This window comes from Serinus canaria, chromosome 2 (genome assembly GCF_022539315.1).
Source record: "Serinus canaria isolate serCan28SL12 chromosome 2, serCan2020, whole genome shotgun sequence".
NCBI classification, from domain to species: Eukaryota; Metazoa; Chordata; class Aves; order Passeriformes; family Fringillidae; genus Serinus; species Serinus canaria.
Genome location: NC_066315.1, coordinates 97425931 through 97445753, shown reverse-complemented (window position 1 = coordinate 97445753; position 19823 = coordinate 97425931). Strand labels below are relative to the sequence as shown.

General features: G+C 33.6%; 1 protein-coding gene across 2 annotated transcripts in view; it reads right to left on the bottom strand.

Annotated features, from left to right (window-relative positions):
* Positions 1-6900: 6900 nt before the first annotated feature.
* The window catches only part of CDH19 (cadherin 19), a 64471-nt gene continuing 51548 nt past the window's right edge, over positions 6901-19823 (bottom strand). Inside the window, exons 10-12 of one of the 2 annotated variants that reach the window (XM_050971113.1) lie at positions 13081-13198; positions 10882-11109; positions 6901-8590 (exon numbers count right to left, since the gene is read on the bottom strand). In XM_050971113.1, coding sequence (XP_050827070.1) covers positions 8097-8590; positions 10882-11109; positions 13081-13198 — 840 coding nt within the window. In that variant the 3' untranslated portion in view covers positions 6901-8096. Of the gene's footprint in view, positions 8591-10881; positions 11134-13080; positions 13199-19823 lie in introns of both variants that reach the window. The other variant, XM_009101746.4, reaches the window with a different exon arrangement.

Genomic DNA, 19823 nt, shown 5'->3' with positions numbered 1-19823 from the left:
TACAGCTTAAGTTGTAGAACTCCCAGTAGGTTCCATTTTTGATTGTCTTTCAAACTGCATTCCACAATGACACCTTTACTTGCTTGCTGAGGCTTTGGTCCCCTCCTCTCCTGCTCTTTTCTTTTTTTCTCTCTTCTTTTTTTTTTTCCCTCAATTTTCTTTTCCCCTTTTAAAGGTTCACATTAAAGAAACATCAAGAAAATGCTCAGAGCAAAAAGTGTGCACTTGTCAGAATCCTACAAGCCAGTAAATCAATAAGGAGGAGAGACTTGGAAAGCAAAAATTGTTCTGCATGATCTTTGGAGAGAAAACCAATATACAGATGCAGTATGTATTTTGCAAGGAATGTTGGGAACAGTTAATTTATGTCCTAGATAATGCTAAGGAAAATTAGAAAGGTGATACAATGGAAAATTAGAAAGGTGGAATTAATTTTCAGTGCCAAGAAATTATTTGTTTCCATTTGCACTGCTATTTAGTATCAACCCAATATATTAACTACACTAATAGCCTGAAAACATCTGCTTTATCCCTAAGGAATGAAGACTCCAGAGAGCTCTTCTGCAACAGCTATTTGGTGCATTTGGCTGTCCCTACAATGACTAGCATTACAAAGTTCTTTTCTTGGACAGCAGAAAAAGCAAACAAGAAAGCATCAGCCAAGTATATTCTTTGAAGTTTTGCTGTTCCAAAATCAGCAGTCATTTTGTGGATCTTTTTTAGAAGACTGCTTCTCTAATCATTAGGTTCTCATTGTCTCTGCCACTCTCCAGTAATAATGGAAAATAAATTTTTCGATCCTGTTGCAATAAATCTTGAAAACTACTTGTGGTTGGTTGGTTTGTTTGTTGGTTGCTTGGGTTTTTTATTGAATCCAAACCATCTATCACATAGGAGCAGTGAAACAGCACAAGACATACAAATTTTCTGCTGGGTAAGGGCTACATGAATAAAAACATGGTGAATTGGGAATTTCATATTACAAATACACTCTGATGAAATAGCAAGGATGAAACTACATTTCTGACAAATACATACAAATTATAAAGTTATAATATTGTTTACTTTTTCGCTAATAATGCTAACAAACAGAAAGGTAAGGGATATCTTCACCTCCTTTCAGGGAAATTCCTCTTCCAGAAATACTTGAAATTTTAGGAGACTAATTCTTAGTTTCTGAATGTGTTTTCCCTTTGAAAACATTCCAGAGATTGTAGATGTGTAGGTAGCAGCTATGCAGATGTTACTGTTTGTGAGTGGCTTGGTATTAAGATAATACAGGACAGCAATTCTCTGAATTTATCTTGGTCTGAGTGAAGAAGTTATGGCTTGTTTAAACATAAAGAATTATGTAACCATCAGGTAACTATTATCTGATTTGTTTCAGATCTCTTTAGCTTTATGCAATCATAGTAACTCTATATATCTATATTTGTATTTTTGCATTTGTTTGAAAGTGTTATTTGCTGTAGAATGAACCTATGATCTTAAAATAAAATCCAGAATATAATAATATCGTAAAATGAAAAGAGGCCTTGAAAATATTCTTCCAGGATTCTGCTGGAATAGGATGCTACATGGTGCAAACAGCTCACTGATGCTTAGCATCTTATCACTGAATGGATGCAATATTGCAACCTGGTTAAAAGAACTTTGTAATAAAGAAGTATTCACCTATGTAGAACAAACCATATAAAATATAATCAGACTTCTAGACCAGTGGAGAAAGATTAATGAGTAAAAAATTCTAGCAAACACATAAAATGTCCTCAAGCAAATGTTTTGGTCACAGGTCAAAAATTTTTTCACAGTGACCTACAAACCAAAACTGACCAACTCAAGTGGATATAGAGTTTTTATCTGAAATGTTGTGGTTTAAAACTAGCTGGGAATTAAATTCCAAATAAGCTGTGTCCCCTTTGCTGTGCCCCCTTCTGGTGAGATAGGGACAAAGGCAGAGCCTATGGCTTGAGATATTAAAAATTTACTGAAAACAAACATTAATGGAATGAGAAATGAACAGTAGCAACAATATTATTAAAAAAGGAAACAAAAGAAAGGGTGACTTACACACAAACAAGGTGCTGACCACCTTGACTCAGTTCCACATGGCCACTGAGGCGAAATTGACAGAAGCTATTTCATGATCTACAAGTTTTTCCCAGCTCAGGAGCTAAAAAACTACAGGAATCATTTGACCTCTTTTGGCCTTGATTTCATACATCTTTTTTTGTATTTCCTGAAATTTGTGATATCAAAGTAGCTATCTCCACAAGGAGCTAACTTGGAAACCTTTAGCTGTTAGCAGGAAAATATAAAGCAATAATAATCATTCAAGACTGACAGGAGCTATCACCAAAGAAGAAACATGGAGTTTTTAAAAACAAATCCAAATTTACATGAATGTAAAAAGACTTAGGCGAGTCCTTATACCCCTATCAGACTGGGGGAAATAGATGAAGCTTTGGGAGTCATTATCAGTGAGTTAGTGTCCACTGTGAGATGAAGGAAAGACATTAGGAGGAGTTCTTTGCTATGGAAGGTCTACAGTGTCTAAGCCTTTCCCATAAGGAAAGATTCCTCTCTCATTTTGAAGTCCTGGAGAGTCCAGCCTGCCTTGAATTTCTATGATGTCTAAGGTAGTGGCAGCACAGGTTGGGAAGGAAGTTGAATAACTTAATTCAGATTTTTAGGTGGCTTAAATTGAGTGAGAGGTACCACAGGGGATGCAAGTGCTTATAGAAGCTGTCTAGGATGTTTTTACATTCAGGGGTGGAGTAAGACTTTTGTGATAACAAGATACAAAAAGAACCTGGAAGATATAGTAGTATAGACAGTAATCTTTGAGAATTCTTATAAAATAATTGTAAAGTAATTGTACTGATACTTTGAAGTAATAAGTGATCGAAGTAAATTGTCATTTGCAACCAATGAAATGAGGTTCATCAGATACCAATGAAATGTGGGCATATTGAATTCGACAGTGGAAAGTCTAGAAGGAGATGTTTAAAGACAATTCATTTTATCACCTCTTTTATATCTCTTGGACACCTTATCTTGGTTTGCCAAAGTGTTTGTATATTTGCAATAAACAATAAATTGGAAACTAGATTTTTGTCCTAGGAAAACATTTTATTATAATATTGGGACTATTTTTGGCATACTGTTTAAATGCATGGGTGAATTTCAGAAACAATACTAGTGTGGCTGGTCAGAGTCTGACAAATAGAATGAGCTGTCAAGTAATTAAACAGTTGGGTAGTTTATTATTGATTTAGGTTCCTAGTCAACATTTTTTATTACCTATTGTATTGTTCAGGTGTTCATATTTTTTTCTTTTTCTGGAAAGAATGTTGTTGTCATTTCATAGTTATTTTAGCAGCTAGGCTGTCCTTGTCCTGCTTAATTTCCTACTGGATTAGTGCCCAGTATAACAGCAGATTTGTATTGTTTTGAGTCCTATTTCTAGAGTGGATGGTCTTTATTTTTGTCAATACATTTTAACCATTTTCAATGTTTCTTTCTTCAGGGACTTCCAATTTTTTTTTTTATGTCTCAGGTGTCCCCACTATTAATAATGCAGGATATTTTTGGCAATTTTAAGTCAAATTTACTGAATCAGACCATAAAAAATTCCTTTTTCAGCTCCCAAGCTAGTAAAATTTGTTGAAGGTGTTCTTTTTAAAGGTCTTTCAGTGGAATTTCTAATGACAATGACTGATTTACTTACAACAGTGTCAGAAGCAGTGCTTCATATATAATTTTATATGTGTATTATATATATTGCTATGGGTAAGTCTGTACCCTTTTAAGCTTTAATATAATAACTTTTGTAGTATCCATTTGGTCAGATATACGTATGCAGACTTTACTGTCTCTCTACAAACCAAGTCTATTTGAATCCCCATATGTGGAACATTACTTAATTTATAAACTTTAATAATATGTAAGTATTATCCAAATAATAATTAAAATGTATGGAGAATTAAGATCCTTTGATATCCTATTCCAGTTTCTGCTATTTGAGAGTTTTTTGAAGCACTGATGTTTTCTAATTGTATTTATTGGGTTTTGCTCTTAGTGCTATATATCTAAGTGCCTTTGCTGGCAAACATCTTGTTAAGTCCCATACATATTTCTGACTAATGTTATTATCTGTTTGCTGCAGGTAAGGTGCTTCATACTGATGCAAGCCATCTCTCTGTAGGCATGTTTTATCCTTCTCTACATATCTGAGTTAAATGTTACTGTTCTTTGAACTCCTTGTGTGATACAGAATGTTGATATAAGATCATGCATGAAGAATTGTCTTTTCCCAAACAAATACAACAAATACAAAAGCAAGAAAATTATTATTTTCAAATGTGTAATTTCTTTATAAACATTAATTCTCTCAATTTTTCTTTATAAGACATAGGTTTACCAGTTTTCTGGTAGAAAAATGATGCAGACTTTACTAATAGCTACTGTTTTTTTAATATAAATTTTATTCTATTTTTCGTAATCTGGATCAAGGTGAAATACCTTCTTTTCCAGAGTGCAAAATCACATAAACTCCTCAACTTCTGCTCCTCAGAGAGCATATATTAGATCTGACTTTCAAGCATAAAATGTGCACTGTCATTTTGAACAAGTGTTACCCTCTTCTGACAAGGTGACCCCTTATAATTAAGAATGATTGTTAAAATAACCAGATTTCCAATGAAGATTTTGAAAGCAAAGCTAGGCGTGTAATGACAATACCTGTGAGAAAAAATGATGCAGGAAAATTATTTGAATTGAAGACTAAGACCACCCTCAACAATGTACAGAATTCCTTCTCAGTGTTATGATAATAAAAAACCTGCATGGGGATGCGTGAAGTCAAAACCAAACTGAAACTTTTTATTTTGGCTAAATTGATTAAAAAAATATATTTTTCTACTCACAGTAATGATCATGAAGCTGCAACATGCTATTAAGTGACTTCTATATTTTTTTTTAACTTTAGATCTCTGAATGCTAATTATTATTATTATATATGCATAGCATTAATTTCCTTGGCTTTTATATAATAAAGAAAACCCACAACATTCTGAATCTTTATGAGTAAGACTGAAACAGAAAGCCAGTCTTTTGTCTGGTATTTCACCAGTTCTTAAACTCTCTTTTTACCAGGTTACAGAAGAAGACACCTGTAGGAATACCCCTTCAAAGTATTCATATAGAAAAGCAGTCTGTGTGATAATGCTTCCTTTCACCATAAGGAATTCACAAGTGAATAAGTCTTTCTTATATTCCCTTGGGAACGTCATGAAAAGCAGAGTATTTATTTATCATCTGTTACCCTACCTGCACTATTCAGTTCAGCCAATAACGTAGTCAATTCTAGCTAGTAATCAAATTTTGAAAGATAAAGATAATGGAAGATTCTATTGGAAAAACAATGCCAAAATTTAATAGATTTCATAATCAACTTATTAGATTTCAAACTCCAACTTATAAGGTACCCTTCATTAATTTCACGTTACTCATGATTGTGATCTCTTATATGATACATTTTTCTTTAGAATGTTTACTTCCTTCAAATAACAACACAGTTCTAAAAAATCTTTTTCTACACATCATTCAGCAAACTTAAAGAAAGTGTGAAGTTAAAATGTGAAGTATGTTCAGTGGTTCTGTTCTCAGATGTGGAAATTAATTGACAAGGCTGGGTTAGGTTTAATACCAGGAACCTAATAAAGTGTTGTCCAGTAACAGCTAGGAATAAATTCTTGTTTCAGAGAAAACAGGCCCTCTGGCTGTAAAAATGATCTAGGGCTTTTTCAGTTAAAGATCATTAAAGATCCACTGCAGACCATTATTCTTTTTCACATAGAAATTACTGACAAGGGTCTACAAGGGGTTAAAAAAACTATGTTAATGGTATGCACTACTTACAGAAATTATTTGTTGTTAAAACAGCTCACAGTAAAGACAGAAAATTATAAACATGATGGCTTAGTGTTGAAGACTATTTTCCCACATAAATGGACAAAATATCTGGATTGAGAAAGGATCAGACACTGTTATCCTTTTTGTACTAAATACAACCTGAAAGCACAAAGAATTCTCTTAAAGCCACTGGGACCATCTGTGGAATAAGGATTTGTTTAGGGTATAACCCACATAAATCTATAGACCTAATCCTAAACATGTAGTTTTCACTGTTGTCAACAACTAGTGATGTACAGTCATTCTCTCTCTAGTCCTCCCCATGAGCAAATTATTAATATGTAAAATATTTTCTCAAATAAATTTGCCATGTCTGTTTGAAAGCCATTGGTGTAAAAGGTTAGAGTCATTAAAACAATGTTTTAACTTTTAAAACTTGTTTCTAGCTGCTCATTCACTCTGGCATCCTACCATGAGACTAGCAAGAATCTTTTTTTTTCTTTGGAAAACAGGTGCAGCTTCATGTGCATCTGGTAACCCTGCCCCTTACCCCCCTACCCATAATTTTTCAGCTATGAATATAATGACTAATATTTCTGTTCTTACCAGACCTCACACTGGAAATCTCTCCTGATTTTCAAACACCTCCATGTTTTATTTTTAAGTGCCAGGAATTTAAACTGCACTGGCACTTTTCCACTTAGCCTACATACCTTGGTTTTTTTCAGTGAAGAGTAACTGTAGTAAACATTGCAGCATTTGTTTATTGAGGCTGGTTTATTTGTTTGCTTTTTCCTTGCATAAGCTTTCCTGAGTCTGTAATTCAGTTTCACTTACCTAAAATCTTACTTAGAAAAAGAAGAAAAAAAAAAAAAAGGAAAACAGAAAGAAATTTGTTAATTTAGTTTATCATGATGCCAGATTTTAAGTGATTGAATAAGTTGATTGCAAGATGTAATTTCTGTAAAATGAGTACTCAGTGAAAGATAGATGAGTAAAATTATGGCCGGTATTGGACAGACCATTTTGAAAACATTTGATGACCTCAGCTCCAAAATTGCTGTTGGGTAGTGCTTTCAGCAAAGAAATGTTCTGGCATGGCTATATATTTGTTATGGAATGGTTGGAAAAAAATACAGTATGAAATGAATTGTGAAATCTTACTTGAGTCTTGCAGAATGATTCAGAATAATTTTCAAAGTGGATTAACATTTAAAGCATTTTATTATCTTATTATCTAATGTCATACATAAAGTTTTATAACCATCAGTTTAGCATTTTAAAGATTCTTAATATTGTTATAATAAAACTGACTACTGCAGCTAATTTTATATTCCATAATAAAAAAATAAATCTGTGCTGGTAAATCAGTCATCCTTAAAACTCTTAATAAAAGATAAAAATGCCTGTATTTGGACTGCATTTTGTTCTAAGTGCAGTAATATATAATGTGGTTGATTGCAGTATTTAAGTTAAATATTGATTCTTTTTCCTATCTTATTTGCTAAATTAAGTATTGGTTTACACATTTTCCAATAACTTCATTAAAAACTAAAATGGCAGCAAATACTTACTGATGTCGTAATGTGCTTTAATTTTTCTAATAGGAAAATACATTTGTTTTAGTTTTATCATCTTAAGAACAGTAAATAGATGATCTTGTAAGCACTTCTGACAATGGTATTAGAATATCTAGGGTCTACTTTTTCACAGAATTATATTTATATAATGAAGCATTATACAAATATGCATGTTTAACTTTGGTTAATGTATGTGTTCAACTGCAACAGCATATGTCTGTCAGCTTTGGAAACTGTTTAAAGCTTATGGATGACAGAATGTTTGCAACATCCATTTATGGCTTCTATTCCCCCTTTCATACTATGAAGATCCAGATTTTCAATATCCAGAAGAGGATCTAGATATCCAAAGCAGCAAGGTTTGCATTTAAGCACTTAGATTACCACAAGGTTTTCCAACTCTAACCTCCATCCCTTCATGTGGTAACACCCCTGGTGAGTTTTATCCTTTCAAGAGGTTTCCACATCTAAAAATTTCCATAATAAATCCCTTGGGCTCCTATTTCTCCTGTTTAATGTGAGATGACCTCCTTTTAAAAAATCCACAGTTGCATTTGGTTGCTGAGATTTAGGAAAACAAAAGAACAATTCAAAAAGTGCCTAATCCCCCACAGTTCTATGGGAAGAATACATGCCTGCAAGCTGCTTAAAGTGAGGTCCCCAGTCTGCAAGGTAGTCATAGCTCTGATCCACGTCTGAGGAGCTTGAGCCCAACGAGCTCAGGGATCCTGCCAAGGAGCCCGTCCCCTCAAACGCGTAGGTCTGAAGCGAGTCATAGGGAGGAACGCTAGGATCCGTATTTGCTTCTTCAAGCTTTTCTGAAATGAATTGCCTGAAGATTGCACTGTCTGGGCCAACCTGCAGAGACTGTCTGTAGAGGCTCTGGATTTCGGAGGCCACCTTCTTCCGAGGTTTGTGCGTTCGCATGACGGCGCGCGTCCTCAGTGCTGAAATATCAAAGGCTTCTGTGTCCTCCTCACCCCCTCCTTCATCATCATAACTGACAATGTTCTCTCTGAATTCTTCCATCTTCTCTGAAAAGGGAGCCTTCTTCTGCTGCTGCTGCCTTATGGTTACAATTGCCAAAAAGAACACTGACAAAATAAAAAGAGAAGGGACACGAGAAAAATTAAGCAGAACTAGAGACTATGAATGGGCTTGGAAAGATTTAAAAAACTTCTTATCTTAGTATCAAGGCAGTTGAAAAGTGAAGCTATCTTAACAAATTTATAGAGTTGTAATTTTTATGTATTTTATGGTTTTCAGATGAGCAAGGGTCTGTTGGAAAATGGCTACAAAGGGACTTATAAAAAAGGAGAATTAAATGGAGCAGTTCTTTTGGTAGATGCAAATTTGAAACTGATGGAAACACGGGTTATGCTTTTTGAAAGTGCTTTTTTATCACATAATATCCGTTTCACATTCAGAATTTAAATTCTTAATCTTTACCAGTATCTCTGATAAAAGCTCCATCAAGATCAAATGAAAAATGAGACAATGAGCAAGATATCCTCCTCACCTGGTTGAATCATTCAGTTCCACAGACTGTGCTGAATGGTGTTCAACTATTTCTGTTGTGCTGGTTTTAAAATTTGAAGACTCACTAAATTCTGTGTCTTTTTACTGTCAAGCCTATGAATCAGATGACCTTATTTCTTTCATATGTGAAAAGTTTCTTACATTTTCTTTTAAAGCATTACTTTTTAATCCCTCATAATTTCATATTAATCGAACAATCCCTTTGAATTAGTCTATGACTTTCAAAGAGATTAATTCTTTCCGTTTTAACTGTATCTTGCTGCAGTTCTACTTAAGGAGTATTTTGCAAACTGTAGTGGTTTCACTACAAACATGAAATGATACAACTACCAAGAATTACAGCATTTTACTTAAGAACATGAGGAACCTGAAGCAGTTCTGTTTTCTACCTAGAACAGTTTACAATAAACTATTCTATTTGCTTGGGAGATACCAACACAAGACTTGATAGCACATAAAGCAAGAATTTCTACTATGTATTCACAAAACAGGCAGTTTTCCAAACACTTTGCCTGGTGAACCCTTCTGATGGTATACTCCCTACTTGAAAATTAAGTTTTTAGATAAAATTGGTAAACTTCTTATATATAGAACATTTAATTATTTATTAAAAAAAAAAATACATTCAAATAATTAAGGAATTTAAAATATGTGTGTTTGTAAAGCGTGTAGTAAAGTTTTTTCTTCTTTTGGACTAATATATTTATCTATATCCCTGTAGATATGGATGGATTGGATGCCATGGATTTATTCCACTTGGAGAGAGAACCTTTCTGCAAGAACCCATGAAATCATTGATTAATAATTCCCATGATGGCCTGGATAATGCAGTGGTACAGTTTGCCTGATCCTTAGTTCCTGAAGTCAATAACACAAAGTGAACCTATTAAGATACCATGAAACCATCAAACAAAACTTGAAATACACTGACCTATAATCTTAAGCTGACCAGAAGACATAAAGCAGATATCTAAGCTCAGATTTAAATAAGACAACTCTGGAAGTGCAGGCAAGCCTAGAAAAAACAAATTCATTGTATATTCCCATGTCTTCAGTTGGAAACCAGGGCCTGTATGTAGGGAATATAATGCATCCCTGGGCTATTCTATGGAGTCAAGAAATGGCTGCTGTCCAGAATGGCCAGCCTTAAGTGGTTGGTTTGGTTTTGGTGTTGTTTGCCAGCTGTGCACAACCCTTTGCAGAGGTACTAGAAAAACTCCTGTGCATTTGAACCACTCTCAATCCCAGTTTTCACACAGCCAAATTCCCAAATGCATTGGAGGTTAAGCTGGTGTCTGCTGAGAGGAGAAGGCGATGTCCAACATTTGGAGAAAATGCTGTCTAAAAATGAAACCTTAATTGGGAAAGAAACTCCCTGTGTCTGGAACTTTCTGGCTGATGGCAGATTCCCTGTTTCTTTTATTATTCATAATTGATCTCAGTTCTAAATTTGCCGTTCCTAAGGCAGAATAAGTGGGGTGCTACTTCTTTTAATATATTCCTACACTAGCAAATTTTCTTGCATAATGCTGTCTTCAGCTTTACCTGTGATCAATACAGACTTTGGGCTCTGAAATCTTTGTTATTGCACTGCCAGGAGAGTAAAGAGGACCATGACTCAACTACATCCAACTTGTAGGAAATTATGTTAGAATTCAAATTTTACTGAAAACTGGGGAAAGGAAGGGAGAAATTATAGTTAACAGGAAAGAAATGAAACATTTGCCTTATTTCAATTTTTACCAATGGCCCAGTAGTTCCAGTCTTTGAGTCAAAGGTCTATCTTTGTTACTTAACCAACCCCACTGTAAAAGGGAGCAAAGTCATTTTTCTTACTTGTACTTACCGAGGAATATTAATATGCAAGCCAAAACAGCAACTAAAGCCTCTGTGCTGAGACCCAAGGAATACATGAAAGCTCCATATCGGCAGTAGAAGGTGTTAACTTCAGTGTCACAGTCGCAGACAGTGACAGTGAGAGTATTTGTGCTCGTCAGCGGTGGGGTTCCATTATCCTCAATTAAGATTGGCAGGTAAAAGTAAAACTGCTCTTGCCTGCTGAAGCCACTTTTTCCTGTGAAAATTCCAGCTGTGTTATCTAGAAGATAAATTATTACGATGATGTGCATTTATGTATTTTGTAACCACAAAAATAAAGTTTAGTGGAATCTGATAAATTTAAAAGCAATCGTACTCTGCAAAGCTTCATATTAGCAAAAGTTAAAAACATAAAAGCAGGCACTGACATTTGGTGCATATTTTGTCAATCATGAATAGATTGCATTTAGTTTTGATATATGTACTCCAGGGGCAATAATAAAATTTGAGCGTGGAGCTCTGGTTTTAATGTTCAGAGCTAAAGAAATTTACATCTTTTTCAGTACCTGGCGCCTGCTCAGACTAATTAATTGCTTCTTAAAATTGTCCATGTATCCAGCTGCTACCAAGCCAGAAGTTCACAGATAAAATACAGACAGTTTGTCAATCAAAAAGGTTAAAAAGTGCTTCTAGCATCACATAGTGAAAACAGGTGGCAAGGGAAAGAAGAAAAAGCAAGAAAAAAGTTCACTAAAATGGTCTTATATTTATTTCTCTGGCACAAACACTGGAACTAGCTGGACTTCTACAGCCTAAAATAGCAAAAATATTTAGATGCTTTCACTTTGCTTTGTATTTAAGCATGAGTTTAGAAATTTGTTCTGTAAAAAACACAGTAAAACAGCTTAAATTCAGGTCCTGCTGCATATCAGTTAGAGTAAGCAACTTAGATTGCTACAAAACAAAATAGTCCTGTCTACATACATGTGTAATGAACAGAAGAAAAAAGAATCTAGAAATATTTCCATGGCAGAATTTTTTCTCATGGAAAGATTGCATGTGTGTATATGTAGAAGTAGGGAAAAAAAGGGTTTGTACCTTTATTTGCATAATACATCTATACAAACAGTCTACTGAAATTAACTCCCTCACTTAAAAGTTGTTCTAGGTTTCTACCATAGTTCAGGAAGTAGCTCTGAGATAAAATACTAAAGATCTAAAATCTCTTTTTCTGTTCCTTATGACTATCACAATTCAACCAGCCATTTCTGTTGAACGTGGCAGAAAGGGGCAGGCTGAAATCTGATTGCATCATATTTCAAAAAGTTTTATTTTCCCCATTAGTAGCCATCAAAAGGAACTCAATGAGTTGCTTTGTGTGAGGGCTTGCTTGGGTTTTGGGCAGAAAGAGGAAAGGTGGGAAAGGCTCATGGCTTGTGCACAATTTGACCTTAATATAATGACTTATCTCTTCTGGGAAGGGAGTGAGAGATGAAGATGGGAACTGAAATTCTTATTGATACATTGACTAACTTTGAAGATAATTGAGAAGTAGTTTGCCATTTAACGTATTTGGAGCTTTCCAAAACTTATTTCCATTGATTTGTTCCCTTAGCCAGAACATTCTAATGATTAGCGTGGTCAATAAGAACGAAGTGTACTTTAGCTTAGTCTGACGAAGCTTTATTTGTAGTCTCAGAAGACTGACTCTAAATGGTCATCTCCTTGGAATTCCATCAGATATCACACCTGTATTTTCATCTCAGGTTTTGTTTGATATTAGATATTATAAAGTAACATTCTATTCCTAGTTATCTGTTTTTATAATGTTGGTCATCCTGAATTAATGAAACAATCCTATACTTATATCAATCTTCTCTTACTAATGATCTTATTCCTCAGGCAAAACATTTTAACAACAAAGTTGGAATTGACCACCATATTCAGCATTAAGAAAATAATTTTTAAGAAATACCAGTGTATTTTTCATATAAGCTGTTTTTTCTTTCCCTGAAAAAACCTGCCTTGTGCTGTTTATATTATTCACTTGAAAAGGAAAATAAACTCTTTAATACTATTGAATTATTGTTTTGAAATGGACCTCAGGACATATCTAATTTTTATAAAAAAATTTCTAATTAAAAAGAAAATTTGAAGAATTAGGAACCAGTTGGAAGCATGCATCTTCTATCAGGTGGGTCTTAAAAAGCTGCATGACTGACACTACCTTGATTGTCTTTGACAGTAAAATGTGAGCTGTTTGAGTCCTCCTGAGCTAATGAGAAATAAAAATGGTGATCTTCTCCTGAGTCATCTTGATCCACTGCACTGATGCTTTGAATTAGCTGGCAAAAAAAGAGAACAGAGTTGTTTAAGAGTAAAAGAATTTTCTTGCCCTTTAAAACAATAAAAAAGACATAACAGATATGTTAAAATTAAACTATTGATGTTGAGGATGTGATCTGCGAATCTGTATTGAGTGCATAATATGTAAATATTGCCCAAACACCCAAATAGGCTTATTGAGACTTATATTCTGCAATTACTCTGCTTTAAATTTTCATCCTTTTGAGACAGGCAGGCATTAAAATCTTGAGAAAATGTAAAATGTTTTCCAGATGGAAGGACCAGGATCAAATGAAGTCTGCCTAAATAAAAAAATATATATTAATATAGAATGTTTTGGTCTTTTTTTTAAATCCAAGGTGAACAGTACATCATTCTGCATTTGAAGAAATCTTTCTATGCGAAACCCATTCATTTTGAGTCCACAAACATATTGGCATCATTCAACAGGTATATTCAACAGGTCCTGTAAGTTACATACATTGACAAGTTCACGTGCTGAATTGTTGATTCTGGATATTGCAACAGATTGATTATGGAAATTTTTGGCTGCTTTTTCTCAAGAAAACAAAATAGCCTTCATTTAGAAATGTGTCAAACCAGACAGTCATTGAAAGAAAAAATAAAAAATAACAGCATTCAAAAGAATGTTTTTCATCTCTATAAATAAACAACCAATAGCTAACATCATTACCAATATTTCTTTTTAAAAAGTCTATATTTCTTATATTTATCAGTAAATATTCAATTATTAGCATAAATAAGTGAAGATCCTTGCTGATCAGGAGGAAAGCAAACTGCTGGAATTCTACCAATTTTCAGAAAAGAGAGGGTCAAATTTGAACTTTGGCTCTATTTTATCAGTTATCACGTGCTTTGTATGAGGGTACATGAGAACTTGTGCCCTCAAGTTTTCTCAGACCACCTGAATGATACAAACAGGGCTTTAAGTCAATGGAAGTGATTACTGCTGCTTTCCATCCATGCCTTCAAAAACTTTTCTGATAAATCCTTTTTCAAAGATCTAGAACTTCATCACACATTCTTTTTCTTTTCAAGCAAGACAAGTTTGATGAAATCATCACACAGAGTACAAAATGTGGCTTACACACCAGAAACTTTGTATTCTTAACACTGTTCCCTCTTCATATGTGAAATTTATTTTAAATCTATACTTTCTCTCTATGGAAACATGAGGACCCTTGAGGTCTTTAATTTGTTATTTTTTAATTGCCATTAATGAGAGGAACAACTTTTCAGCAATGTCATGGCGTACAAAGGAGGGAGATTCTCAAAGGATTTTTTTTTTCTTTCCTCAGAACTAACAAAATAGCTGAGGTGATGCAAATACAGGTATAAAAATGCAGGTCAAGAAATCAATGAGGATAAACTGACAGCTAACATTTCCTGGACTACCACAGGCGTCGTTTTTATAAGGAAATGTAGTTCCCAGAATAAGGTCAATATGAACAGAAATAGGGTACAAAGTTATATATCCAGTCTAAATTGCAAAGATAGACACATTTTATAATATTTTGCCACCTACTTCAAAAAGACTGAAAGAGACCATACTGACTTTTCTTGAAAATTCACTGGTTACATGTTGCAGATTAGGATAAATCTTGCTATGAATGCACACCTGTCCTTAAAATTCAGGGCCTCCAAATATATACTAAATATGTACAATAATATAATGATCTACAAAGACATCTTGGCCACATTTAGTTTGTTTTATTTTGGTTGGTTATAGTTCAGTTACTTGGTAGAGAAAAGTTACCTACCTGCATACTGAAAAGTGATTTTTATTGAACCAGGTTTTACCAATGTCTTTTGAAAACATATTTTTAAGAGTATATAATGTGTGAATATCATAAAATTACAGCTGTTGTTAATTAGATACTGTTTTGCCATTTCATTACTGACTTCCATATTTTACATACAGAATGTATTTGGCTCGCCACATTTTATCTATATCTGATTCAATCTATAAAATTCTAAGGAGAATGTGGCTAACTGAAAAAAACCCCAAACCACCTTCCCTTGCTTTGATCTGTGCTGTCTCATTCTGCACAAACTTAAGATTCCAATGGTTGTTCTAGATATAAACACAGATACATACATACATACATACATACATATATATATATATATATACATATATATATATATATATATATATATATATATATATATATATATATATATATATATATATGTATGCCTTCAGGGATTCACCTTAGCAGCAGAGGAAAATTTAAAATATAAGGACAGGCAAATCCTTATTGTTTATTTCTTGTTGGGGTACTTTGACTAAGATTCAACAAAACCCACATTAGTCTACAAAATATGCAGAGAGCAGTAAGTAATTCTGATTTTACTGACTTGGAAGGAAATATCTCTCAGAGTAAAGGAAATCCCTTTTTTTTACAATCTCCTAGGTTTTTGTACATCTAACCTATGAGATTCTAGCCTTGTACCAGGGGAACTGGCATCACATTCTCAAAAACTGCAATTACTGTCTGTGTGTTGAGGCTTACACACCTCCTACATTTTAGTGTATAAACAAAGAAAATATAGTGGATGTTTTGTTGCTTTTGCAAGGTTATGTCAGTGGTTGTTTTGACTTGGCTGAAATTTAATTGTTTTAAAAATTCTTATTTCAAGCCTCATTAATATAGAAGTTTAAGGATCCGGTAGTTCATTTAAAAATGGGTATTTCTTTAAAACAGAGATTAATTTACTTGATTATTTTTTGAAAAACTGATTTAAATTTATGATGGCTTTTGAGGACCTAAAGAATGCAGTGAAATATCTCAGTGTGCTTGCAGAGAAGAAAGCTTTCCTAAGACAAGCCCCCAGAAGCATAGATGGGAAACAAGATGATCATTTCAGGCCTAAAAGGAGGTGAGGGTTTGGAATCTGAACATTGCACGAAATTCCCTTGTGAGGACTTGTGATAACTAAAGATGGCAACAACTGGAGAATACCAGGAGTGGAAAGTCAGTTGTGAGTGATCTATCTGAACAAAATTCCCACCATGGCAAACTGAAAGAGGAAGAAATTCCTTATATACATGCCAGCCCAGGTTGTCAGAATGGCATCTTGTAAATAAATTATTTATTATATTTGATTGTATTTATTAATCTTGTAAATAAATACCTGTGGATTATGGAATAGTTGATTGCCAAGTAATCCTAAAACCTAATTAGAAATTCATTTCCTCAACTCCAAATGATCTTACTGAATTGGAATTATAGAAATGTCCAAAAGGAAAGGTCAGAGCTTCTTTGTTGCAATCCTTTCTGCTTCTACTGGCTTTCAAACCAAGTTAAACTTAAGGCATAAATTATCCATCTGAACAACACCAGTTGTTGTTAATTTTGATGCTAGAGAGTTCTGAGTGTAGAATTTTGAGTTTTTTATGTGTTAGTCTTACCAATCCCACTAGAGAAATGGAGGGAAGTAGAAACAATTGCCACTTCTCTCTTTCCACTTCAGTTTCTTTTGGGTTTTTTTCCACAAAACATCCTTCAAAATGAGTTCTGCTGAGGATTATAGGATGCAAGAGACCTAATCACCCATTTTTTGGGGGAGTACAGAACTGATTTGGTTCAAATTGGCAGAAGTCTTATAAGCCTTAATATTTTTCCTCAGGCTCGTAATATTTACTGATCATCAGAGTTTAGAGCAGGTAAAAAGATTAAAGTGTTGAATACTAGTCAGCACTACATGTTCCAGGTAGACCTTTTACCTCAAGAGCCAGGTTCTCCTGTTGACTGCTTCTGTTTTAAAAAGCAAATTGGCACAGTATTCAACTGATTTATCTGGGTCTACTGTAAAGGTTTCTGCTCAACTATAAATAAAATTGTGTATTTATCTGCAAAGAATTAACAATAACAAAGCTCATGTCATGACACTGAGGTGCTTTTTTATGTTTGCTCACATATGCTAATAAATTTCTCCCACTTGTGCCATTCTGCTAAGAGATAATGTAGTGGAATCATGGTCCATATAAAACATAAAAAGGAATTTTCCATGGGTCACTGTGCCCACTGTTTCAAAGCATCACATGTTACACTCAGTGCATCTGCAGGTGTAGCTCAGTGTAAGAGTCTGTTATATTAAACATTGCTTTCACGGCTTCATCATGTTTTTACACTCTAAAGGATGCATTCATTGTTGCCGGGTTTTTTAACTTTTTTTTTCCTTATCATTACTGTTCAGATGCTTTTTGTAAATGTTGAAGAAAACATGCCATATGAAATAATAAAGTGTATTACCTCTCACTTTCATTTCTCTGCTACGAAAAATAATTTTGCATAGTGATTTGTTAGAAAGGATCTGTTTTAGCAAACTTCTCATTTTTAACATTAATCAAATGCTCATAGAATTTGTTTAAAGATTTCCTCTCTTTTCTTTAGTCAACATTTTCATTATGTAGAGAAGTAATAGCAAATGAGTACTTTTCACTTACATTGTAACTGATTATTATTTTATTATATGCCAAGTACTGAGTAAATAAATTTGGTTTTTTTCTTATCTCGGATTCAAAGTTCCTGCATATTCAGTCACTTCTTTGAATCTAATAAAAATTGCTAAGCAAGCTGTAATATCAAAATCACTTCATTTTTGCTTCCTATATTAAAGGAACTCAGAATTACCAGGATAAATATGCATTAGAGATGACAGATTAATTCAGAATATAGGTAGTTCAGAATAATTTATCTTCAGCTGAAATCAGCTTCCTCTCTGATAGAAAGAAAGATCAATATTCACAAAAGGACTGAAATTGCCATGCATAGGTATTTTATGGATGGTCAGCTTGCTTACATATAATATGAAGATTTTGATACAGTCTACATCAAACTTTCAAGCTTCATCTTCCAGATGAGTTAATTTATTAATATTTTGGTAATTAGGCTTTTTTTGAGATACATTCTTGATGAGATGTCTCTAGTGCTACCTTTGGGGTGGATGTGGTCATCGTGGTGTTTTGACTATTTGTAAAGAATATTTCCTTAGAAGTTCAAAGGTTTATACTTACTGCACACACCCATAAATGGAAAATATAAAAAAATTAATAGAACATTGTGGTCATCATTTACTGTGTTTACATGTAGTTACAAAGTCAAAAATTTGAATCAAAAGGAAATCACAGGTTTGAATGCCTTATTAATATTGTTTTATTTTATCTGATGATAACTATAGCTGTAGTGGAACAAAAGACTATTTAACAGTGCAACTTTCATTTGGAAAACAATTTATAGAATGGTGGTGGTGCAGTGAAAGTGCTTTTCATGTTTTAAAGAAAACTTGAGTTGTAGTGTAGTATACAGCTGACTTCTGTATTATAGGACAGTACTAAACGATAACATTAAATGGATAGTGAAAATTCCATTCAAGATGTCTAATAAACATGATGAATGCATTCAGTGTGAAGCCAAAAACACCTATCTATCTTCTTTATATCCGTTTTTATTGTCAAATTTGGATTATAGTCCCACAGACCGAAATCTACTCCTTTGTTTGAATGACTTTTGGAGGCTAAGCTAAACACAGCTCTAACTCACAAAAACACCAAACAGGGGCTTGAAGGTCAGCATTTATTCAATAAAAGCAGACCAAGAATTTTCATGGACTCTCAGAAAATCCAAAACGTCAAAGCAAGCTTTCTCATCTAGACTGAAGTTATTATTAACTGTATCTCAGTCTGGATAAGTAGGACAACAATTAGTTTTATTCATGATATGTTTTATATTCTATATCACAAATCAGCATACTCTTAGGCTATGTAAAAATAACTTAATTGTAACCTCACTCTAAATTATTTTTATAGTAAACCAAGCTGACACCAAGATAAAGTCTAGATTGAATAAGACAATTTATTTTTTAGTGGTATCTTTCCTTCTACAGTGCCTTTCTTTCTTTTCCCCCTAAACACTCTAAACTCATGCAAATATATTTTGGAATGTCCCATGAAATGAGACACAACTCAAGTCAGATCAGGGTAAAAAGTGAATTGCAAAATTGCAGAACATCTCTGAAAATATCTCTCAGCACAGTGATTCTATCTAAAAGGATAGACAGGTGTGATAGTGTAGCTTTACAATTTTTAATCTCAAATTAACATGTAAGCAGATTCCATAGCTGCTTGAAATTGATTGAAGAAATATAGTTAAGATAAAAAGGCATGTAATGTCCTGGATAAGTCCTTTAATTGCTGAAACTAATTCTTCTGAAATGTAAATTTCTTATTCATTGGACAACCACCTATAAAATCACACTTGAATCTTTTGTTTTCTTGCTGAGAAGAAAAAAAAATTCTGTGAGTAAAAATTAAAAAAAAAAGTTAACACCAAAGAAGATAAATCAGCTAAAAATTCTGGGTTTTGATCTTAAACATTGAATAAAATATCATAAACTCTCACTGTGATAATTATGCACTTCAGTAGCATTTTCCTGTTGTTTTCCTAAGATAATTTGTTAATGAGAAAATTATTTAACATTACTGTTGCAGTCTCAACAGGCTAAACTAAAGATGCCTGTGATTCTCAAAAACCTTTAACAATGAAAATAATAACAAAAAAAAAAAGTTACATAATGCTTTTCTGTATGATGAGAAAA